Source organism: Heteronotia binoei, chromosome 12, assembly GCF_032191835.1.
Source record: "Heteronotia binoei isolate CCM8104 ecotype False Entrance Well chromosome 12, APGP_CSIRO_Hbin_v1, whole genome shotgun sequence".
NCBI lineage: Eukaryota > Metazoa > Chordata > Lepidosauria > Squamata > Gekkonidae > Heteronotia > Heteronotia binoei.
This window is the reverse complement of record NC_083234.1, coordinates 30109086-30128791: the sequence shown is the minus strand read 5'-3', so window position 1 is coordinate 30128791 and position 19706 is coordinate 30109086. Positions and strand designations below refer to the sequence as shown.

The following is a 19706-nucleotide window of genomic DNA, read 5'->3' as shown; positions in this document are numbered from 1 at the left end:
ACTGACTGCACAGGAACGCAGTTCCGGCTGGCTTGGTGTCAGGGGGTGTGGCCTAATAGGCAATGCCTACAAAAAAGCCCTGGTGGCGGGTTTCAGAAGCCAGAAAACTAAGCAGGAACAAGTGGCAGAATTTCCCCATGAGTTTCTCACAGGTCCCCACTTTTTAAGGTATCTAACAGCGAAGTATGTCCCCATCTGTGGATACCTAAATCTGCAGATTGGGACCAAACTTACCGAAAACAGATAGTTCAGGAAACTTGGGGGACTCCTCAGGTTTGCAGAAAAATCTGAAAACTTAAAAAAAAATGCATTGGGGGGGGGTTAGATCCCCCCAATCACATTTGTTGTGCAATGAACCTCCTCCCTCCAGTGGCGGCTGCAGGGAGCCATGGTGGGACTGGCAGCAGAGGCTGGACACCAGACTGGGCTTCCTGGGAGGAGCCAGAGCTGTGCTGTGTTCACTAGTACTGAAAGTGATGAGCAGGAGATGTGGCAGGCCCAGTGGCGGAGGTTGGGAGCCAAGGTGGGGAGGCAAAGCTATGCTGGACTTGCCAGCAGTGGAGGTGTTAGAGGGGGAAGCTGTGGAGGACTCACTGGGAGCAGCAGCTATGATGGCGGGGGGGGGGGGGGAGCCACAGCTAAGAGGAAGATGAAATCCTCCACATGAGTATGTATTGCAAGTTCCCAGTTGTAACAATCTATTCTCAGAATCTATTATTTCCTATGAGTTCCCAGATTTCATTTCAGGAAAAAAGTAAATCTCTAGACCTTTTCCACTGTGGAGATATAAAAAAGAGTGATGGAGGGATGCAAGGGAAAGGGTAGCTGATGAAGTAAGTGTGCGCAAAATGCCCCTGTGGATGCTGCATCATCAGTGTGAATGCCTTTGTATTTGCAGCAGCAGTGAAGGGGAAGTGAAGAATCTTTGCCATGTGAATGTGGCCTTAGTGCTATCAGGAGAAAACGCTGATACACCCAGAGCAGTCATGCAAAATCATTCATGCACAACAATTAATTCTGCTACCACCTCACTCCATGCAGGAGAAAGAACAAGGTATGGGTGCCTACATGCAAAATAAAGTGAGCATACTTGGATCAAATAAACGCTTGTGTTTATGACTAGGCCTGTGGTTTCCTTGGTATAGTGATGCTCATAGATATGTCTCCTGGGACATATCTGTTCCCAGATATCATTGCAGTCAAAGATATCAGTATCTGGACTCTTGCTGCTCTAAACAACACAAACAGACAGCTAAGTAGGTTTCTATTAACAGCTATCGGAGCTCACAGAAATTAGCTAATGTACCACAGTGCTGCCAGGACCCAAACAGTGCTTTGTTTCTCAAACTTTCCATTGTGCCTCTGTCTAGTTTTCAGTTCCCCTCCTCCTAGTTACCAACTGTCAAAGGGCAGAGGGAGAAGAAAAACTGTGGTACAGTTGTCAGAGTACTGAGGCCAGAGAGACCTTGGTTCAAAGCCATGATGGTTCAGTCACTCTGTCTAGCCAGCATCACTGGAGAAAGGGAGAAAGAGAGAACACTGTAGTACAGTAGCTTCCAGTGAAAGGGGAGATTGTGGAAGACTGGGTGGGGGTGTTGCAGATTCAATAGGGGGCACCGCCCTTGTGTGCCCCCTGCTGGCTATGGCCCTGGAACACTCCATGCTTTCTGGAATCCCTCGTAGGGAAGATGTGGCAATCCACACCACACCCATCAAACTGGAGGGGGAGAGGGTAAAATAAATAAATAACATGAATAAAATAAACCCAAATAAATAAATTAAACAAATTGTGCAACCTGTTTTAAATCATGTTGTTTTAAACTGTTTTTAATTATTGAATGTAACCTATTCCGTGATCTGCCCTGAACTCGCTTACATGGAGGGCAGAATATAAATTTTGGGGGGGGGGGGGGAATCAATTTCATCAAGGACAGCAAAATAACTTCAGCCAGTTCTGGATGCAGAAGATTGCTGCTATGGTGATCCCAGAAAGTCAAGGATAAAGTAGGAAAGAGGAATCCCTTCCGATTAGTTGATTTTGGTTACCGTCCCTTGAAATGCAACATGTGAACAGAAACTACGATATGAAGCTTCTTCCATCAATTTGCATCAGCTAAGGTGAGACCACTGGTATTGGAAGATTCTGTCCATATTTTCTTGCTGAGATAATTGCATACTAGGCTTGCCAACTCCTGGAGATTTGGAAGTGGAACCTAAGAACAGTGGGGTTTGGGGAGGGGAGGAGCATCAGGGTTCAGTGTCATAGATCCCACAGCTAGCATTTTATCCAGAAGCACTGGTTTCTATAGTCAAGAGATTTGTTGTAATACCAGGAGATCTCCAGGCTCCACCTGGAGGTTGGTGGCCCTTTGCAGTGGCATGGCTTGCAAGAAAGGAGCATGGAAACACACCCAGGGCAGCAGTGCTCAAGTGGAAGAACTGTCATCTGAGCCTGTTGTGCTTCTATCCCAAGACTCATTTGGCTTTGAGAGAGGAAAAGTCTCCCCTTTCCCTTCATAAAAATTGCAGGATGTCTGTAACTTTTCTCATCTGGCACCGTGCATAAGAGGCAGGCCCGATCCTCCAGTTTAAAAAACAAAAACAAAACCACTACTCAGACTTTGCAATGATGCTTTGTTTAGGGTGTGCTGGTGACAGCACATAGCTATTCCTTAGGGGCTCCAGGGCCCGGGGACGGTCAAAGGGCTAGACCCTTGAACGCAGTGCTCAGCACACATGACCGGCAGGATGGTGGTAAATCAGGAGTGAAGTGAGTCACTCCTCCTTACTGCTTGTGGCTCATTTCCCCCCTTGCAGCCACAGAAATGAAGCAATGCAAACCTTGAACAGAGAGGCTAGGAAGGATGAGGGCTAACCCCGCCCAGGAAATCTAATTTTACATTCCTGTTGAGAAAAGTTTTGCTGTAACAGAGGCTGCCGGTGAGTGAACCACCTTGGTGAGTGAATCTCTCTCTCTCTCCCTTTGCAGCCTTTTCTCCCTTGGAGGCTGTGTAGATGATAAAACCTGGGGGGGATGAAATACTGGCTTTGTGTGTGTGATAGAAATCAAGGTGGCTAGTGACAAATTAGCAAACTGGGTTAGATTCCTGCACCCAATATTTCCTAGAAACTTGGCTTATGTTATTTCCTTGTCCTAGAACCGTTTCTGTCTTTCGCTGCAGCTTCCCAGGCCATCTGTTCCATAATAATATCTATATTCTTCCCAAGTGCTAATTGCTGGTGGATATGTAGTAAAGGTGCTCCTAAACTGGTAGAATTTAAACTTTCTGATTTCTGTAGCTGATAAAACATTCCCATTTGGGACACCTGAATGTAAAAAGTCATGGGAGTCATGGGACTCCCATGTCTGTTAGCCGCCCTGAGCCCGCCTGGCGGAGAGGGCGGGATATAAAAATAAAATATTATTATTATTATTATTATTATTATTAAAATAGGGGTTTCCTCCTCTTCTTCTCTTATATTTGCACAATATATATATAATTTACTACTGTAGGACATGGTGTTAGTCATTGGCTTAGATGGTGCTATGATGGTTAAAGGTAACCTCCATGTTCAGAGGCAGTACTCTGAATTCCAGTTGCTGAGGTGGCAAACCATAGGAAGGAGACTCTTGCCTTTATATATTGGGCTTCCAGGAAGGATCTGGCAGACTATTGTGGAAAGCCAAATGCTAAACTAGATGGACTTCTGATCTGACCCAGCAGGGCTCGTCTAATGTTCTTAGTGGAGGATGTAAGATGCCAAACCTCACACTTTGCTTGTTGACTGACCCCATGCCAATAAGGGACATTTTTCCCACCTAATGTAAAACAAAACATCTAGTTTAATAAGGTAAATATTGGAGAGTAGAACTGAGTGACCTCCCATCCCTGAGGCAGAAGAGAAACCCCAACTGGTGCTCATATGTGTGCCTGCTGATCTGTTTAAGCCTGTGCAAATGATATGATCAGAGTGGACGGTTAGAAGATAATGCTCCTGAGCCAGAAAGCAAAAGAAAATATATAAAAATCAAACAAGACTTTTTAAAAGAATTCCTGCCGAACTGCTAAAACAAGCCCGCTGTCACGGATAGATGCTACGGTATAAACGTAAGCAGAGTCACACCCTTTTAAGCCTTCCAGGGATTTAGAAGGGTGCAGTTCTGCTTAGGGTTGCACCTTTGGTCTGCTTCATGGAAAGAGTCTTGTGGCAACCTGAAGTCTACAGAATGCAGTTTTTCTTATCCTATTTTATATTCTTTCATTATTCACGCATCTGTGATTAGATATAAGACCAGCATGCCTAAGAGTGTCAAAGGTCTGTTTGCTGACCTCCCCTTATTAGAGAATAAAATATGAAAATATGCTTTACGCAGTTGCAGCATTATTTCAACCAGGAAGGTACTATCCATTCTGGCTCTCAGCAGCTCTCCATGACAGCTGTGCATTTTCTGACTGCCCTTAATTATTAGGTTTGGTTCCCTTTTTTTAAAATTACCTGTCCCTGATAAATCACTTGTCTCTGTTCCTTAATGCATTTGCCATTCAGATCTAGAGTCTGTAGAATGTGGCAGGTGACTGCCTCTTGTTTCCAATGAATATTTATAAATGCACACACTTAAATGTTTAGACACTGTGCAGAGTACAGGTTTTTGATTTCATACTCTACCCTCTTCAGATACCGTGGTATAATTTGAACCATCATACATAACACATTACAACAATTATGTTATAGTGTAAAGGCAAAGGTAGACTCCTGTGCAAGCACCAGTCGTTTCCGACTCTGGGGTGACATTGTTTTCATGGCAGACTTTTTATGGGGTGGTTTGCCATTGCCTTCCCCAGTCATCTACACTTTCCCCCCAGCAAGCTGGGTACTCATTTTACCAACCTCGGAAGGATGGAAGGCTGAGTCAACCTCAAGCTGGCTACCTGAACCCAGCTTCTGCCGGGATTGAACTCAGGTCATGAGCAGAGTTTAGGACTGCAGTACTGCAGCTTTACCACTCTGCATCACGGGGCTCTTGATATGTTATAGTGTAGCTTTCCCCAAAAGGAGACCGTATTAGCTTTCAAATCAATGACAGCCAGAGAGTCACAGTGGCTAGCTGCTAGAGAGTTGGATGAGATTTGGATTCAAATTGCCACTCAGCCACTTGCTGGAAGGGCTGTCATGAGAACAGAATAGGGGGAAACCAGATGTCAGCCACCTTAAGCCCCATAGAGGAAAGATAGGATAAAACCAGGCGGATAGAAAGCTAGAACAGACTGTTGATCAATACTCCCTCTAAGCTGTGGAGTTCTGTGAGCAAAAATTCTAGTTCATGAGCTACTGGCATTTAAGTTGTGAGCTACTGCATACATTAGGTTGCTCTGGGGCTATTTTCCCCAAGGTAAGACAAAAATATGTGAGCCGGAGGTTAAAAAACTATGAGCTAGCTCACATTAATTCAGCTTAGAGGGTACATTACTGTTGATCCTTAGTGATTTGGGGAGGAGAGATGGGGAGGTTACAAATATGTTTTCATCTGAGGGATGCTGAAAAGGTATCTGATGGCAAATGGAGATGCACATCTGTGCAATGTAAGATTGTTGAAACAGAAATGGCACCTTCTATGTGCTAAGCAGCTGCGTCTTGCTGACTTGCTGGGCGGAGAACAATGACCCAAGGGGCCTGGTGATCTTCCAAAGCTACAACTGGTTTCCAGAGTACTGCAGTCAGTTTCCCAGGAGAAAATGGCTGCTTTGGAGAGTGGGCTGTATGGCACTATACCTTGCTGAGATCCCTGCCTTCCCCAGACTCTGTCTTCCCCAGGATCCACTCCCAAATCTCCAGGAATTTTCCAGTTCTGAGTTGGCAACTCTACAAACCAATGTTAGCTGTAAATTCCGTAAACCAACAAATGCTTTGAAGTGACTGCAGTGAGCTGAGGTGCAACGTTGGTGGCCTGGTAGCTCATAATGCAAAGAGTATTTGGAAGGAGCAAGGAAGTGGAGTGACATCTCTGTCATTTTGTAGGAGGTGATGAGTAACAGTATATTCATGTGACTTTCAAGTCTACAAGTGAAATACAGTAGTTTCCCTTCCCTTCGCTTAAATAAGATGTCCCAAACGAGTAATTACAGTAAAATCTGTAGTGAGTCTTTCTGCCTCTAACTTGCTCTCTGGACACCTAGATCCAGATCTGTGTTGTCATAGTTGACATGCACAAGAAAAACCAGGGCAAGTACACTCCTCTTGGTATATTGTTGAAATCTGAAGAGACCCTTGGCAATAATGGGAAATATGGATTAAAAGAGAGGGTAGGATATGGCTTTGGAGAACTTCAAACTCCTCATTTGTGCTGGATGTGGAATGGGCTGGAAAGTGGATTGAAGAAGAAGAAGATATTGGATTTATATCCCGCCCTCCACTCCGAAGAGTCTCAGAGCGGCTCACAATCTCCTTTACCTTCCTCCCCCACAACAGACACCCTGTGAGGTGGGTGGCGCTGGAGAGGGCTCTCACAGCAGCTGCCCTTTCAAGGACAACCTCTGCCAGAGCTATGGTGGACCCAAGGCCATGCTAGCAGGTGCAAGTGGAGGAGTGGGGAATCAAACCCGGTTCTCCCAGATAAGAGTCCGCACACTTAACCACTACACCAAACCGGCTCCCCAAACCGGATTGAGTGTGTGTGGGGGGGCTTAATGCAACTTAAATCTCTTACCAGCACTATCTCTCTTGCGGGGGAGGAGAAGATGGGAGATACCACTTCATTCAGTTTTCCCTCAGTACTCTACAACCAGCATTACCTAGGTATATCAGTGTGTGTAAATGTCCTGGAAAACCATGAACTACATGTATCATTGCATGTGGCAATTGAAATGCTGGTTGCATGTTGTTTTCCATGTAGAAAAAATACACAGATGTATTGGCCATAAGAGACTTAAGAGACATAAGAGGCCTATTGTACTTCATGCTTTGGTATGACAACGTTGTCCCAAACTACACTGTTTCATGTTCTTAGTAATACCCTCTCCCCATAATCTCTTAATGGAGGGAGGCAATGTTCAAAAAGATGCCTTGTTGACAAACATGGTAAGCACCTTGGGGCAGAACATCCTTTACCCTTACATATGCATACCTGTGCTCTCTAAGATAACAAGAACGTGATATTCACAGGTGAAAAGGCCATCTTATCTTCTCCTATGCAGCTATTAAAGATGAAAGAGCTGTGTCCTTCTTTGCATCTGGTCATGTCTGTCTGTCCTACTTTTCCTTAAAAAGGAACCCAAATGAACAAGAGCAATAGTGACATTAGTGCAACTCAGCTGAACTTAGGGTGCAATAATGTATTAGTCTTCTTGACCCACAAATTGGAGATCTGGTGCTCCAGGAAGACAAATAAGAACATAAGAGAAGCCATGTTGGATCAGACCATTGGCCATCCAGTCCAACACTCTGTGTCACACAGTGGCCTATGTATGTATGTGTGTGTGTGTGTATACACACACACACACACACACACACACACACATATATATATATATATATATATATATATATATATATATATATATATATATATATATATATACACACACACACACACACACACTGTGGCTAATAGCACTGATGGACCTCTGCTCCATATTTTTATCTAACCCCCTCTTGAAGCTGGCTATGCTTGTAGCCACCGCCACTTCCTGTGGCAGTGAAGTCCACATGTTAATCACCCTTTGGGTGAAGAAGTACTTCCTTTTATCCATTTTAACCCGACTGCTCAGCAATTTCAACGAATGCCCATGAGTTCTTGTATTGTGAAAAAGGGAGAAAAGTGCTTCTTTCTCTACTTTCTCCATCCCATGCATAATCTTGTAAACCTCTATCATATCACCATGCAGTTGACGTTTCTCCAAGCTAAAGAGCCCCAAGCGTTTTAACCTTTCTTCATAGGGAAAGTGTTCCAACCCTTTAATCATTCTAGTTGCCCTTTTCTGCACTTTTTCCAATGCTATAATATCCTTTTTGAGGTGCGGTAACCAGAATTGTACACAGTATTTAGGGTTCCCAAGTCCAACCCCCAAAATATCTGGGGACTTTGGGGGTGGAGCCAGGAGACTTTGGGGGTGGAGCCAGGAGACAATGGGGTGGAGCTAGGGGGGAGGGGGGAAACGGCGAGCCGCCCCTGCACAGCTGACGCCTCTTCTCTGCTCGCCGTGGTTGCTCCTCCGAGATGGGCTCAGGCTGAGCCCATCTCAGAGGAGCAGCCACGGCGAGCGGAGAAGAGGCCGCCGCTGCCGCCTCGCCCGCTCCACCTCTGGGGTGGAAGCGGAGGGGGGGTGGAGGCGGGCCGGGGGCGTGGCGAGCCGCGAGTCCGGGTCCTAGAAGGGCCCGGATTTGCGGCTCGCCATGCTCCTGGCCTGCCTTGCCCTCCCCTGCGCTGCTGCCGCCTCTTGGCTGCTCCTCTGAGATGGGCTCAGCCTGGGCTCATCTCAGAGGAGCAGCTGCGGTGGGAGGGGAGGGGGCAGCAGCGGTGCGGCGCGGCGACCTCGCCGGCTCCGGGATGCGCCGGCTGGCCATGCTCCCCGGCGCCATTTCCACCCCCTCCCCCCGCTTCCGTTTTTTGGGGGAGTGGGGGAAGAGGGTGGAAGTCCTGGGGTCCCCCGCTAGGGCGGGAGGGTTGGGAAGCCTAACAGTATTCCAAATGAGACTGCACCATCGATTTATACAAGGGCATTATGATATTGGCTGATTTGTTTTCAATTCCCTTCCTAATAATTCCCAGCATGGCGTTGGCCTTTTTTATTGCAATCGCACACTGTCTTGACATTTTCAGTGAGTTATCTACCACAACCCCAAGATCTCTCTCTTGGTCAGTCTCTGCCAGTTCACACCCCATCAACTTGTATTTGTAGCTGGGATTTTTGGCCCCAAAGTGCATTACTTTGCACTTGGCCACATTGAACCTCATCTGCCACATTGACACCCATGAATATGGGGACATTCCTGTTGCATTGTGCACTACAGCTGTTTGAAGAGACAAAATATCTTGATTGACTTCATTTATTTAAAACATTGATGTCCTACCTTTCTCCCCAATTAGGACCCTTGAGGCAGCAAAAAAGACATTAAAATCCAAGTAAAACAATATATATATTAAAAATAGCAGTTAAATCAAACTGGAAGGTGGGCCAGTAAGGGAAAATCAAACAAAAAACTGTCTTCTACTGGCAGAAGACAATGTTTGGGAAAATAAAATAGAAATCCAGAGGCACTTTAAAGACTAAAAATATTTATTTCAAATGCTGTGGAAGAGGAAATCATATTCCACATTTTATAGGAAAAAATACTAAAGGGGGTAATTGTTGGCAGAGGGAGGCTTGGTGTGAATCCCATCATAAATCTTTCAGATGTGATTCCCTGTATAACGGACAAGGATGGATTAGATTGTTGCTCAGTGGATGACAAGACAGGCCAGCCATTGCACCTTCTCTTTCATGGGGTGCAGATGAACAAAGTGTATCCTTAAATTAGCAGATTTTCCTCCCAAAGATAACCATAAGGGTCATATGGGAGTAGGTGGTCCTTAAGGATGCTGCTTCTAAGTCATATATAGCTTTAAAGGTCAATGCTGATGCATCTGCTAGCCAGAAATCTGATAGAATAGCAGGAGCTGTTATCACCTATTGGCTGTGAGAGATCCAGGAAGAGTTTTTACAACTCTGTAGAGCAAATAGCAAGCGTGATTAAGTTTGGGGAAATAGGATGGGGATGAAAGTCAAGCTCTCCTTACCATAATCCATTGTTGCACCCCTCCCATTTTGCTGTTTTAGCATTTAAAAAACATTGCAGGAGAACATGGAGCTTCCATAACCTGTGTGGTTTGGGGTTTGGCTGTGAATGCAAATAGACATCCAGTATCTTTTCTGTTATCTTTGCAATGCATTTTTGTGTTTAGTCAGCAAGAATTAAGGCATTCCTAGAGTGACTCATACAGGGAAGTAACACTCTTTGTGCAGACTAGTCATTTTCATCACTGATAGAGTTCTTTATCTTCCTCCAGATCCCTGGAAACATGTACACAGCAGCCCCCAAAAGGTAAGGAAGTCATCCATCCAGAGAGCTGATAATGGACTAGGATCTTGTAGGCCTAAACTCAAATCCCCACTGATGAAATTTACTGAGTGACCTTTGGCCAGTCACTCCCTTTCAGCCTGATTTATCCTACAGGGTTGTTGTGAGGATGAAAGAGAGAACTATATATTAGTGCTCCGAGTTCCTTGGAGGCAGGATGAGATAAAAAGAAACCAGATAGATCCAGCCCAAGCCATGTGTGGTTTAGGAGAATTTTTGAAGATAACTGAGAGATACTCAGTCTAATGATGTTTTTAGTTTTGTGCATTTCAGTTTTCTGCTATTTTACGGGTATGCATATTAACCCAGAAAATGGAATATGAATAGAATAAATAATTCCTGTAACAAAAGTATATCTGTTCTGCCTCATCCAACCACCCTTTCTTTCTGGATTCGCTCTGGGCTTTTTCTTTGTTAATACAGCCAAGACTCAAAGCTTGATCTTTGAAGGCTGTTACCTAAAGGTTAATTCCTGAGATAACAATGTATGCCTGAATGAACAATGAGTTCTACAAATTGCCTAGTCACACCCTTCTGCTGTGTATCTTGGGCTGCTTTGTTTATAATACATATGCAGTCCACAACTGTTAACCCTTATCATTTCATGAGGTAGCTACTGTCTTCTATAAAAAGTATAAAATGCAGCAATATTCACAGAACAAAAACATTTAAAAATAAAATTTGAACGCAGTCATGATTTTTTAAAAAATCCCTGTTAGTTACAATAAAATCCAGCATGTCCACCAGCAAGAGGAGTAGAGGAAAAAGCCTGACATAGATAGCCCAGGCAAATCCAATCTTGTCAGATTTCAGAAGCAAAGCAGGTTGAGTCTGACAGGTACTTGGATGAGAGACCTCCTTAGAATACCAGCAGTCAGGAGGACAGAGGCAGGTTTTATTTAACAACTTCTCTGATGATCCTCCAGTCACTAGAGGTCACTATGACTTCAAGGTGTGTGTGTGTGCACGAACATAGTACAAACAAAAAGAATAAGAAAAAAGATACAGAGAAAAGGGAAAAACTCTCAGGAGACGCCTGAGCAAAAAAAGACCATTTTCAATTGGTGCTTAAAATTAGCCAGAATAGGTAATGTAAATGGAGTGCTGCCACAAAAAAAGCCCTTTGCCTTACGTGGCCACTGTTTTTGCTTTAGAGAGGACCCTGTCTTGAAGATCTTAATTATCAGCCAAGAACATTTGATGGTGATACTTTTAAGATATCCTGGTTGCTCACTGTTAAGGTATTTTGAGGTAGGCCCAGAAACAAATAGGTAATCAACACTGTCCTTTTGACAGTGACTAGACATACTGTTTCTCAACTAACTGTGAACTTTATTCACCAGAGATGATAACCCTGGCATTATTTACATTATCACATTTCACAAGATGGAAAAAGAGGTGGGTTGAAAGCGGCTGATTTTTTCACTCCTAGCTAATTTTAGCCTCTGATTCATCCATTGGATGAATATAAAAAAATTAGAAGTTTAATGCAGTAGTCCCTCTTGACCATCCAAAACACAACAGACACATAGCATCATTTCATTGGATTTTGTAAACAGTCTCTCATCCCCTCTGCACTCTCTCATCCTCTTTACCTCAACAACTTCATCTTTACTCACACTTACTGTTTATAAGTCCCTTGGACTACAAGAAGATCAAATCAGTCAGTCCTAAGGGAAATGTTCCCTGGAAGGTCAGATGCTGAAGCTGAAGCTCAAATACTTTGGCCACCAAATGAGAAGGGAGCACTCACTGGAGAAGATCCTGATGCTAGGAAAGACAGAAGGCAAAAGAAGAAGGGGACAGCAAAATATGAGATGGCTGGACAGCATTACTGATGTAACTAATACAAATTTGAGCAGACTTCGGAGGATGGTGGAAGACAGGAGGGCCTGGCGTGACTTGGTCCATGGGGTTGCAAAGAGTCGGACTCGACTGTGCGACGGAACAACAACTGTTTATACTCATGATTTCTTCATGCCCTATTACTTTGTCCCCTTCTATTTCTCCACCTTCTCTTGTCTTGTCCAATAGCGGATCCCCCTTTGATCCTTCTGTCAAACAACCAGGTCTATATGTATGGCGGGTGGAGAAGATGAAGCCTGTGTCTGTCCCAGAAGAGATGAAAGGCATATTCTACTCTGGGGATTCTTACCTGGTTCTTCACAATGGAGCTGATGGGCACTCCAGTGTGCATATCTGGATTGGTAAGCAACATTTGGTCAGGCCAAGATGAAACTTCCATGTATTAGCATTCATGGGAGGCTGATTGGATAGAGAAAGATCTTCTCCCCGTTATTATACCCTCTGTAGGCCAAGAATGTCAAGTGAAAAGTGGGAGTTTAGACCTCTGAAGAGCGGAGCTATTTCTGTCACTTGAAGTACAAATCCATGATGCATGTTTGTTGGGATGTTGAGAACATACTCTCTCCCAGAGCCAAGTCTTCTCCGTAGAGCTGGAGTGGCCAAACTTTGGGTCTTTCACACATATTGTGTGGCTCTCAAAAACCCCACTACCCCATCAGCCAACTTGGAGAAGGCATTTCTCTCTTCAAATCACTTCTCCAAGCCAACTGGCAGCTTGGAGAATGCATTTAAAGTTGTATTAAAGAAACAGCTGCAGGCAGACCCAGTTTGGATAAAAGCCATGATGGTGGGGCAAAGAAGGGATGTCCTCTGATAGAAACTGCCCTCCCCAGTTGCTGATAGTCTAAAATGCAATATAAGCACTTGTATTTCTCAAGTCAGGGAAAGGTGATTTTTAAGGGAGGAATGGCACAGAAGAACAAGCCCTTTCCCCACTGCTGCACTGCTGATCAAATCCAAGGGGTTGAGCTGTTCTAACTGCTTTTCAGTGTTAAATATCTGATTGCAGGTCTTCCACAAAATCTTCAGTTTGACCCTAACATTTGTACATCCTGCTTCCTATAGGAGTGGGAGAAGAAATCATGGATGCTGACTGCAGGGGGTGGAAAAGAGGAATAAATTTCTAAAAAGTTGGGATCTGACAAAGGGAGCGTCAACTCTCAAAGGCCTGTACCATGAAAACAAGTTGGTCTCTAAGGGACTACTAGACTTGAATCTAAAAAGATGCTCAGTGCATTAGGAGCTGTTTTAAACAGCTGCTAGCACTCCAGCAATGTCCAGAAGTCTTATTTCCATCAAAATTGGTATTAGAAGTTTTCCGGTTAGCAGACCTCAGATTCAGTAGGAGCTCACAGGAACGCAGCTCCTGAACCTTTCTGAGAGTTCCAACTCCTCCTTCTGAGAGTTCCACCTCCTTGTCCATTGAATAGTATGTGCAGCTGCATAACAATCCCTGGATGAGCTCCACCACCTATTTTTCTACAAAACGACCCCTGCCAGTTAGTACCCCTTTTTTTCCATCTTTCCCCAATGGTGTCCAGGCCAGAACTCCTCCCGGGATGAGCAGGGTGCCTGTGCTCTGCTTTCCACCCACCTCAACTCCTTCCTGGTGGAAAAACCAATCCAGTACCGGGAAGTGCAGGGCAACGAATCAGATGCTTTCATGGAATATTTCCCCCATGGCATACAATACCAGGTAAGAGAAATCCAGCTTTTCCAACTGCACTTCTTCTAGCTTTGCTCCACTTTCCTGCAAATGCCGTTATTAATATGTCTTCACAGGAGTCTGGTGACTAGAGTGCTGGGCTAGGACAGGGGAGATCCAGGTTCAAATCTGCCATGAAACATTGGTTGATCTTGCCCAATCACTGACCTCCACACCTAACTTACCTCCAGGGTTGCTGTGGGAATAAAATGGGGGAGGGAAGAACCATATCCTGAGCTGGAGGATGAGTAAGATCTAACAAAGCAATAAATTGTTCATAATAACGCAGTTTCAGCATCAACAGATCAACTAAAAAGGTCCACTGTAAATTGGACTGTGGTCAGGCTTGGGATAGCAGTACTGAGAAGAGGAGGAGAGAGTAATCAGAGGAATAAGGGCAAAACGAACTGAGGAAACCATGGCTGGGAGAGAAGCTGGAGCAAGTAGCTCCATATTTTTTATAAAAAATATTAGGGAATAGACATATCTGCAGGGGTTTTTTTTGTAGCAGGAACTCCTTTGCATATTAGGCCACACCACCCTGGTGTAGCCAATCCTCCAAGAGCTTACAGGGCTCTTAGTACAGGGCCTACTGTAAGCTCTTGGAAGATTGGCTACATCAGGGGTATGTGGCCTAATATGCAAAGGCATTGCTGCTACAAAAAAGCCTTGGATATCTGCAAGAGATGCTTCTGTTCCATCCAGTTGGATCAGAAGTGGGGTTGATAGCATGCTTTTAAAGCCTTCTTCATGCATGTACTCTACCCACTAAGCCACAGCCCTTGTACTGTCCATGTGTCTGTTATGTGCCATCAAGTCACCTCTGACTTAATGGCAACCCTATGAATAACTTCCAAAACGTCCTGTCCTTAATAGCCTTGCTCAGGTCTTGCAAAAGCCAGTAGCTTCCTTTATTGCATCAGTCCATCTCATGTTGGGTCTTCCTCTTTTCCTACTCCCTTCATTTTTTTCTGGGACTATTGTCTTTTCCAGAGGTTTTTTTTTGTATCTTAGGCAGCACCATATTCATCCTCTACCTCTGGCATCTTCTCTGCCCCTCATAAGAAGGCCATTTCTTTGTGTTCCACAGGAAGGAGGTGTGGAATCTGCCTTTTACAAAGCAAAGACCAGTGAACCAGCTGGTCCCACTCACAAACTCTACCAAGTAAAAGGGAAAAAGAACATCCGAGCCACAGAGAGGGACCTGAACTGGACGAGTTTCAACACTGGTGACTGCTTCATTGTGGATCTGGGAGATGTGAGTCTGAAAGGGAGAAGAAGGGACTGTGCATGTCAGGCAGGAGAAGAATATCTGCCTCTATGGTATTATGGGCTACGAAGGAACGCCTTTTTGGATGGAGGTTTGAAATGAGCAAAAACCTTAAGTCTTGGATAAAAACAAAGGATTGCAATTTCTGTATTTTGACCTCTTCTTTCAGATCATTTTTACTTGGTGTGGGGCAAAATCCAACATCCTGGAACGCAACAAAGCACAAGACTTGGCAACAGCGATCCGGGATAGTGAGCGGAAGGGGAAAGCCAAAGTGGAAATTGTGGCTGATGGTGAAGAGCCACTGGAGATGTTATCGGTAAGATCTTTGAAGGGGAGCGAGAAAATTCAGGGTAACATGTGACCTTTCTCTGCATGAGTATTATTAGACAGATTAAGCTGTTTTATGCTGATCTAGACTACTGGTCCATCTAGCTCACTATTGTTTTTACTCTAACTGGCAACAACTGTCAGGGTATGGCTGCCTGAGATCCTTTCACTGTAGATGTTGGAACAGAACCTGGGATCTTCTATATGCAAAGCAGACATTCTAACCCCTGAGTTACAAGCCCCTCCCCAACATTCTACTGGAGCTGGAGGCAGGGCCAGCCCTAGACTGTCTGGCACCCTAGGCAAGGCCAACTTCTGGCACCACCCTGCACTGATAACGTCACCAAGTCACATGGGGAGTGCTCAATTCAGTGCCCCCAGAAGGCTGGTGCCCTAGGCAGTCACCTAGTTTGCCTAGTGGCAGGGCTGGCCCTGGCCGGAGGGAGGCTATGATGCAGGATCTGTATTCCTGGTGGAGATATTCAAGCCTTCATAGGGAGTCCCTGAAGCAAGGCTTATATTTTACTTGGCAAAGTGCTTATTAAGAAGCTCTAAAAAGAGAAATCAGAAGAGGGATACACATTGTGAGGACCAATTCTTCACTTGGTTTACTGCAACATCCAGGAATAACTTTCATGTGCGAATAGGCTATCACGATGATGTCACCACAGATAAGAACTTGTGTATCATCTCAAACACAAGTGTTCTCAGTTCTGTCTTGCTGGGCAATTTGAAGTCAGCTCACACATTCATGAACACACAAGGCTGCCATCTACAGAATCAGACCACTGGTTTGTGGTCAGCACTGGCATGTCTTAGGTGGAGATCTTTCACATCAGCTCCTACATTATCCTTTTCAGCATCTGTTTGCACTAGAAATATTACATTTAAATGGGGCTTATGAAGAGTCAGCCTCTGGCATTTCTTGATATTCTTCTAGGTCCTGGGTCCTAAACCAATTCTGAAGGAGGGAAGTCCAGAGGAGGATGTCATGGCTGATAGGACAAATGCCGTTGCTGCGGCACTCTACATGGTAAGAGCTGCATATAAAGAGCAGACAGAAAATCTGTCTAGTATATCATTCTGTTTCCAAAAGAAGCTGGTGAGATGCTGGGTTTCAGGTAGCCTTCTCCTGCATTTCCTTTGACTGTTCCTTTGAAAGATAATGTCTTTGAACAAAGAGATTCCATTTTGCTATCATGGGCTGCAGCCATCAATGGACCTCCCCTCTGTTTGTCTGGCCACCAAGATCTGGTGATGGTCGCTGCCCTAGATGACTTTAAAAAGTCATCTAGGCCAGCGACCATCACCAGATCTTGTAGGATCAGCAAATTATGTCACTTGTTTACATATTATGCAAAGTAAACCCTTTTGTTTGCAACAAATTTATTGCTAGTCAAATTTACTTAGTGGCTTTGTGTTCTGAGAAAGTTGTGTGTTTGTGAGAGTGCTGCCAACTCACAGCTGATTTATGGTGACCCCATCAAGGGACTTCAAGTGAGAAGCAGAGGTGGTTTGCCATTGCCTTGAGTTGCAGAGTACTTCTTGGTGGCCTCCCTTCCAAATACTGACCTTGCTTAGCTTCTGAGATCTGACTAGATCCAGCTATACCATGCTGTCTTCCCTCCTTCTGAGAAAGCTTTTGGGGGGGGGGAGGGGCTTTTTCTACAGTGCACATAATTGTGTACAATTGTATCATATTCCCCCTTAGTCATCTCTTCTTTCCAAGTGAGAAAACCCTAAATGCCTCATAAGGAAGGCGTTCCAGCCTTTTGATCACCTCAACTGTCTTTTTTGCTTTCTTTCCAGTCCTGAGACACTTCATACACCTGGACAAAAGACAGGGAGCAGGAGCTGCTAAGGCAGGGATGTTGAACTCATTTGTTATGAGGATCAGATCTGACATAAATGAGACCTGCTGGGCCACATGTGTCATAAAATGTAATGCCAGGTAGCAGAGATATAAACCTTATTAAAGGACACAGGCAAACACAACTGATTTTTTTAAAAAAATGTTTAAAAGATTAGCGCTTTTGCAATTTTTTGGTTTTTTAACAGTTTCTGATAACTGTCATCTCTTGCTCTGAATTATTGCATCAAAATCTGGAGACAGTGTGTTGTAGCAATCTTGCGTATGCTGTTCAGGTGGATTTGTAAGTTGCAAACTTGCTTTTGATTACAGAACTTTCATGGTCAATGCTTTGAGCCTAAGACCCAGGGGAAAACATGAAATGGCTGGGCATTACAAGCTTTTGTGCATAGGTTGCTTCACATGCTGGTCAGCCAATGGAGAAAATAGAGGCTTTGCTCTGTAGCTCCTGTGCGATTGAGCAAGCCTGGCAAAGCAAGTTGTGATGCAGAAAGAAATGAGAGAGAGAAGGAAGCAGATGCTTGTGGGTCTGACAGGAGCCTTCTGGGGGCATGATCCAGCCCTCGAGCCACACATTTGACACCCCTGTGCTAAGGGGTGTGGATTGTCAGTCCAAAGAATCTAGCTAGCATGGGGCTGGGAGAACTGTGTTTCACAAAGGAATCTCTTTCTCTCCTTTTCCCAACCCTCAGGTCTCCAATATGACTGGGAAGATGAGGCTAACCAAGATTTCTGACTGCAGTCCATTCAGCCAGGATCAGCTTGTCACAGATGATTGCTTCATCCTAGACAATGGCATGTGTGGCAAAATCTACATCTGGAAAGGTAAATCTCTACCTGCTGACTCACAAAAGAGGACCACAGATGAAGAACTGGGAGTGACAGTCGAGACAGGGCCAGTTCCTCACAGGGATGGGATGGGAGAAGAAATGGTGATATTGTGGGCTGGACAGAACTAGCCTCACCCTGAAGAAGTTTGCCACCGCTGCTTCAGCTTAATCTTTCCCGCTTTTAAGCTCCTTACAATCAGAGTAGCTGAAAAAAGAATTTTTCAAATCAGAAATTTCCATGTTCTAAAAAATCCCCACAAAAGCAATACTGCACATTAAAAGACTTTAAAAAAAAACTTAGATGGGGCAAAACAGTTCCAGTGAGCCAGTGCAGCCTGACTACAAGCCTGTGCCCAGATAAGCAGAGAGTAGGAGAGCAGGAAGGCAACCTATGATTAGTTCTCCTCAGGGCTTTTTTTTTTTAGAAAAAGCCCAGCAGGAACCAATTTGCATATTAGGCCAAACCCCCTGAAATCACCATTGTTTTATACAGGGCTTCTACAAAAAAGCCCAGCAAGGACCTATTTGCATATTAGGCCACACACCCTGATGCCAAACCAGCCGGAACTGCGTTCCTGTGCTTTCCTGCTCAACCCCCCCCCCCCCCCCCCGGTTCTCCTACTAGGAACCACCTCCTGCCAATCTCTTGTCTCCCAGAAGATAGCCAGATGTTGACCAGTTTTCCCTTGTTAGCAGTCTGTGCTTTAGGAAGACTTTGGTGTTTTATGGAAAGCTTCTAAGGACCCCGAAGTTGATACATTTGCACCCCAACCTAACCACTTCGGAATGCAAGTGGGACAGGCTCCGCTGAATGTTTCTCCATACGAAACAGTTTCCTGCACATGGAGAACTAGATGCCAGAAAGAAGCATTTTGTCCTAATCTTCCATCTGACATAATGGCTTTCTATTTGCAGAGATTTATTTTTTTATAGAAGAGTTTTAGCTCTCTTGCATGTTCTGCTTGCCTTGGATGAAATAATAGCCAGCCCAGTGCAATGCCTGAACTATGACTTGGGGGCCCAGACCCAGGTTCAAATCCAAACGAAGCCATATAAGCTCACAAAGTGACTAGGTCAATCATTGCCTCAGCTTGACCTACTTTACAGGGTGGTTATGAGGATAAAGGAGAAGGTTAAAACCTTGCACACTGCTCCAAGCTCTTTGGATAGAGGGAGGAATAGGATTTTTTTTTAAGGTGAAAGGTCAGGTCTCTGTCAGTTTTCTTATCCCTCCTTGTCTTGAACAGGCCACAAAGCAAATGAACAGGAGCAGCAAGCAGCTCTGCAGGTATCTGTGGAGTTCATCTCCCAGATGAATTATCCTCCAAACACCCAGGTAAGCAAACAGAGGCCATGCAGACAACCTGTCAACATCTCCAGCTGACTCTGAGAGTGGAATAGAATTTCTCAGTCTCGGGAGACCAAAGGGGATCTGGGAATATTGCAGCACTGCAGAAGATTGGCACAGGCATGCCTTTTGCCTCCCTCCCTCCAGTTCCATGAAGGCAGAATAGGTTTGCACTGTCTTTTTTGTCTCACATGTTTTTGTCCTGATTCCAGGTGGAAATCTTGCCCGAAGGCCGTGAAAGTCCCCTCTTCAAACAGTTCTTCATCAACTGGAAGTAAAACTGAGTTAGCAATATAACATCTCAGCACCTCTGCCTTACCCTGCAGCAACCATTATGCCTTATAAAACTGGCACCACTGTGTCCTCTCTCA

General features: G+C 44.7%; 1 protein-coding gene across 2 annotated transcripts; it reads left to right on the top strand.

Annotated features, from left to right (window-relative positions):
* Nucleotides 1-2798: 2798 nt before the first annotated feature.
* CAPG (capping actin protein, gelsolin like) lies at nucleotides 2799-19706 on the top strand. 2 transcript variants are annotated; one of them, XM_060251278.1, is made up of 10 exons: nucleotides 2799-2940; nucleotides 10046-10080; nucleotides 12151-12323; nucleotides 13524-13678; nucleotides 14778-14945; nucleotides 15127-15276; nucleotides 16228-16320; nucleotides 17850-17982; nucleotides 19235-19323; nucleotides 19548-19706. In XM_060251278.1, the coding sequence occupies exons 2-10, from the start codon at nucleotides 10058-10060 to the stop codon at nucleotides 19611-19613; spliced, it is 1050 nt and encodes a 349-aa protein (XP_060107261.1). In that variant the 5' UTR covers nucleotides 2799-2940; nucleotides 10046-10057; the 3' UTR covers nucleotides 19614-19706. The 2 variants fall into 2 exon arrangements, with proteins under 2 accessions (XP_060107261.1, XP_060107260.1); XM_060251277.1 differs by having other exon boundaries at nucleotides 2800-2957.